The following is a 4966-nucleotide window of genomic DNA, read 5'->3' on the forward strand; positions in this document are numbered from 1 at the left end:
ATACAATGTGCAATAAAAATAAAAATATAAAAAGAAAAATGAGAAAAAAATATGTACAGTATATCAAAATCACAAATAAAATGAAATGAAAGGCAGCAGAGAAAAGAAATAAAAATCTTATAATATCTGCCCCTTTTTTCCCAAGAATAAGTTCATAAAAAATCTGTTATTAACAAAACAAAAGACAAGAACATCGAATCCCTTAATTCCTCTAAGTTTTTAGTGAAACATAAACATGTGTGGTATCTACAGAGACATCAGAATTGTGGCTAAAATGCAGTAAAATCATTTATATGGACACCCAAGACAGTTAAAACTACAAGCAGTTGAAGATAAAACTAAAATAAATAAAAATAAAATTGGTTTAAAATGTGGCAAGTCAGAGATGTCAAAAATAATATTTGTTATTTTTGTTTTTGATATAGCTTTAATCTCACTTCTTGTGTTACATTTTGTTCTATATGTTGTACTCATGATAAAATGCAGCAAAATAAACTATTTCAAAGGTAACAGATCTTTGTATTAATTGGTTTACTTACATAATGACTTTAATAGCTTGATGTTTGGCCTGCAGTAACTGTGGCCCCCCCCAGATCCAGCGTGAACGCTGAAATCTGAAGGACTTGATCTGGATTTAAACAAACAGAACAGCAGCTACAGTTAGCAATACAGTAGCTAAATGTTTAGACAAACCACAGTAGCATAAATCTCAGGTGTTCGGATCACAAATGGACCGGTTAAAAAATGTATTTTCACCTGATTTCTTACATCAGTGCTTGAATAATTCACAAAAACCCAAATGTAAAGACGGGCTTCTGTGTCCCTCAGCTGAGGCTAAAAGTTTGACAAACATCTAGACGGATCCAGGAAATGTTTTCTCTGCAGTTGGTTTATTTTTCTACCGTCCATCTCCTGCCCCGGAGGACTGGCCTCCACCTCTCTGATGAGGCTTTATCTTAATGTCGCTCTGGAACGAACTGTCACTACAGAAATTGTATTTCCTGTGAAAATGCTTGTGCGAAAGCTGCTAAAATGGAGCTGAAAATGTTTTAGCAGCAAAAAGAGAATACAAGTTCAATTTGAAAAGTTGAAAGAAGCACAAAAAATAGAAACTAGCAGAAAGGAGCAGAAGAGTAGCTGAAATAGCAGAAAAAAAGTCTAAAATTAGCATAAAAGCAAGCTAAATGTAGCAGCCACTATAGCCAGATAGTGAAAATGTAAAAAAAAAAATTAATATCAGCAGGGAAAAAAAAGGATAAAAGACAAAAAAATGATAATTTGTTGTAAAATAACTAAAACAGCCGAACTTTGCAAAAAACAGCTAAAGTGTAGTTGGAAATGTTTTAGTTAGCATAAGGAGCACAAGTTTGCTGAACTTAATAATAGCTACTAAACTGTGTATTTAGCTTACTTTAGCTAATAACAGCTGAACATTAGCTAAAATTACAGCAAATACCTGAATATAGCAGAAAGAAACTATAAGAAGCAGAAACAGAAAATAGCAGAATAACAGAAAGAAACAGAATTATAGCTGAAAAACCAGAAAAAAGCTAAAATTAGGAAAAATATGCTAAAATTAGCTCAAGGGAGTAAAAAGAGCAGAACCAGAACCGAAGGTGTAAGGTGCTGTAAAGATTTAGAAAATAGCTCCATTCATTTTCAAAGGGAAAAATGCAGCTGAAAAAGTGAAATAGCTAAAAAAGTGTAAACAGCTGAAATACCAAAGGTCATAACTGGAATGTCCTGAAGGAGCTGAACGTTTTGATTTATAAATTGTTAACATAAAACAAAAATTGCAGAATGAGATACTGCCCAACAAAAAAAAAAACATGCAGAAGAAAAAGTGATGCTTGTGAAGCTTTCACGCTGTTAAATGTTTGTTTTTTGTTTTTAAAAACACATTCGTTGTTTTGTTTTTTTAAAAATCAGTCTGTTTGTTTTACACATATCTAATCTGGGTTGTGTTCGTCAGCAGCTGATGTTTGAACCGAAGCGTCTCATTTGTGTTCCAGCATCCAGCGAGCGGCAGTCTGGGTGTTGGACCACTATTACAGCGACTTCTCCGTCTACAACCCCGCCACTCTCAACCTCCCCAAGTCCATCCTGTCCAAGAAGATGACCGGCTTCAAGGTCTACTCTCTGGACGGTGAGTAATCGACACGACGCCATCGTTACCATAAATCTTTTTAGTCTCTCCTGACGCTGAGTGTTTGTTGAACACCTGACCCTCCCTCCCTCTGTAGAAAACACCACCAACAACTCCACGGGCCAGTCGCGGGCCATGATAGCAGCCGCCGCCCGGAGGAGAGACAACTCCCACAACGAGTACTACTACGAGGAGGCCGAGATGGAGCGCAGGATCCGCAAACGCAAGGCCAGGTCAGCTGCTGCCAGGGATTTATCATCATCATCGTTACATTCCTCTTAGTTTAACCTTAGAAAAGCAGACGTGTGGAGGATGAAGATGTGTTTGATGCAGCTCAATCCTCAAGATGTTATAAAGGTTTTTAATCACGTTAAATCCAAATYTGTCTGAAGCTCCCATCTGAAAGACTCCCGTTAGTCGTGTTCTTACATGTTATAGTTGCTGTTTAATAAGCAGCTTAGCATTAAATTTTTAATTTTTTTGTTCACTGCTCTTTTTTTATTTAAGGAAATCTTTATTAAATGATAATTATTAAAATCTGAGGTTTGGTTCGTGAGATATTTTGCACAATTTATAGCAATTATGTATGATTTTTAGAGTTTTAGTTGTTAGCTCAGCTCTCCCAGTCCATCCATCCATCCATCCATCCATCCATTTTCTTCCACCTATCCGGGGTCGGGTCGCGGGGGCAGCAGCTTCAGAAGGGAGGCCCAGACCTCCYTCTCCCCAGCCATTTCTTCCAGCTCCTCCGGGGGAACCCCAAGGCGTTCCCAGGCCAGCCGAGTGACATAGTCCCTCCAGCGTGTCCTGGGTCTTCCTCTGGGCCTCCTCCCGGTGGGACGTGCCCGGAACACCTCACCAGGGAGGCGTCCAGGAGGCATCCTTACCAGATGCCCGAGCCACCTCAACTGGCTCCTCTCGACGTGGAGGAGCAGCGGCTCTACTCTGAGTCCCTCCCGGATGACCGAGCTTCTCACCCTATCTCTAAGGGAGAGCCCAGCCACCCTGCGGAGGAAACCCATTTCAGCCGCTTGTATCCGGGACCTCGTTCTTTCGGTCATGACCCAAAGCTCATGACCATAGATGAGGATAGGAACGTAGATCGACCGGTAAATCGAGAGCTTCACTTTCTGACTCAGCTCTCTCTTCACCACAACGGACCGGTACAGCGCCCGCTTTACAGCAGACGCTGCGCCAATCCGCCTGTCGACCTCCCGCTCCGTTCTTCCCCCATTCGTGAACAAGATCCCCAGATACTTAAACTCCTCCACTTGAGGCAGGACGACCCCCCCTGACCCGGAGAAGGCACTCTACCCTTTTCCGGCTCAAGACCATGGCCTCGGATTTGGAGGCACTGAGCCTCATCCCGGCCGCTTCGCACTCGACAGCGAACCGCTCCAGCGAGAGCTGCAGATCTCGTTCCGATGAAGCCAACAGGACCACATCATCCGCAAAAAGCAGAGATGCGATCCTAAGGCCACCAAAATGGATCCCCTCAACACCTCGGCTGCRCCTAGAAATTCTGTCCATGAAAGTAATGAACAGAATCAGCTCTCCCAGTGTGATTTTTAATTCTTAATTTTCTCCAAACTGGGATTATCTGCTTGAAAATGAGGTTTTTAGTCTTCATAATGACACCACACACCAGAGGTCTATAAAGTACTTGAAAAAAATAACTAAGTTAACAGAAAATGACTTTGGTAAAAATGCGAAAATTACTTAAGTAACAGTCATAAAACTKTTCACAAAAATCAGGAAAGTACAAGTACTTTTACTCACTCTAAGAAATAAGCTTGAATTTTCTTAACMCTTAAACAGCCTTTGTTCCACCAGTGGGCAAAAATGCTGCGTTTTCAACCTTTAAATGTTTCCAGACRCTACCGGGGCTTTTATTTTGAAAACTAGGGTGTCAGACAACTTCCTGCAGTTCTTACCTTCAGTTTGGCACCCTTAAAACATGTCAAAAAGCTTTTAGGGAATTCCAGGCTGCAGCCCTTATTTCATTGATTTCATCTTATAATGATGTGTTCCAGCAAAACAAAAACTTACATTAAACGTGCCCCTGTTCCTGCCCCCACAGGTGGTGTATTTTCTGTATTTTCTGTATTTTCTGTTTGTTTGCGTTAATCCGAGCTCTGCTCTGCTGCAGGCTGGTGGTCGCGGTGGAGGAGGCCTTCACGCACATCAAGCGTCTCCACGAGGACGAGGCCGCCTCGTCCCCGAAGCACCCCCGAGAGGTGATGGACCCCCGGGAGGCGGCTCAGGCCATCTTCGCCCCCATGGCCCGGGCCATGCAGAAGTACCTGAGGACCACCCGGCAGCAGGGCTTCCACAGCATGGAGAGCATCCTCACGCACCTGCAGTTCTGCATCACGCACAACATGACGCCCAAAGTGAGTCCAGCTCATTAAATCTCATTAAATCAGATCTTTTTTGTAATAATTTATGATTATAATAAAATAAAATATGAAATATAATGTGCACGAATAGTTCAGAAAGTTTCCCTGATTTTGTTTTTTCTAAATTACTATAATTTGAATTTATTCTTGGGGACAAAATAGACAGATATTAGAAGTTTTTTTTCTGCTGCCTTTCATTTTATTTTTTTTCTTTTATTGTATATATAATTTACTTTGTTTATAATGAAATGAAATGAATACATTTTATAAAATAAGTAAATAATAATATAGAATAATGAAATGTTGCCTAAGAGAGGTTTGATTTCTTTTGTTCTGTTCTTATTATCAGAGTGTGAAGATGATACCGTGTTTAAAACATGTCAGTTTAATAATCATTATTTTTTTATGGTTTTAACATAAG

General features: G+C 40.6%; 1 protein-coding gene across 1 annotated transcript in view; it reads left to right on the top strand.

Annotated features, from left to right (window-relative positions):
* LOC106520764 (vang-like protein 2) overlaps positions 1-4966 on the top strand; it is a gene marked incomplete in the record, with an annotated part of 24160 nt that overhangs the window by 16215 nt on the left and 2979 nt on the right. Inside the window, 3 exon segments of the mRNA XM_014013016.1 lie at positions 2013-2146; positions 2244-2379; positions 4296-4539. Coding sequence (XP_013868470.1) covers positions 2013-2146; positions 2244-2379; positions 4296-4539 — 514 coding nt within the window.

The sequence above is a fragment of the Austrofundulus limnaeus genome, unplaced genomic scaffold (assembly GCF_001266775.1).
Source record: "Austrofundulus limnaeus strain Quisiro unplaced genomic scaffold, Austrofundulus_limnaeus-1.0 Scaffold97, whole genome shotgun sequence".
NCBI classification, from domain to species: Eukaryota; Metazoa; Chordata; class Actinopteri; order Cyprinodontiformes; family Rivulidae; genus Austrofundulus; species Austrofundulus limnaeus.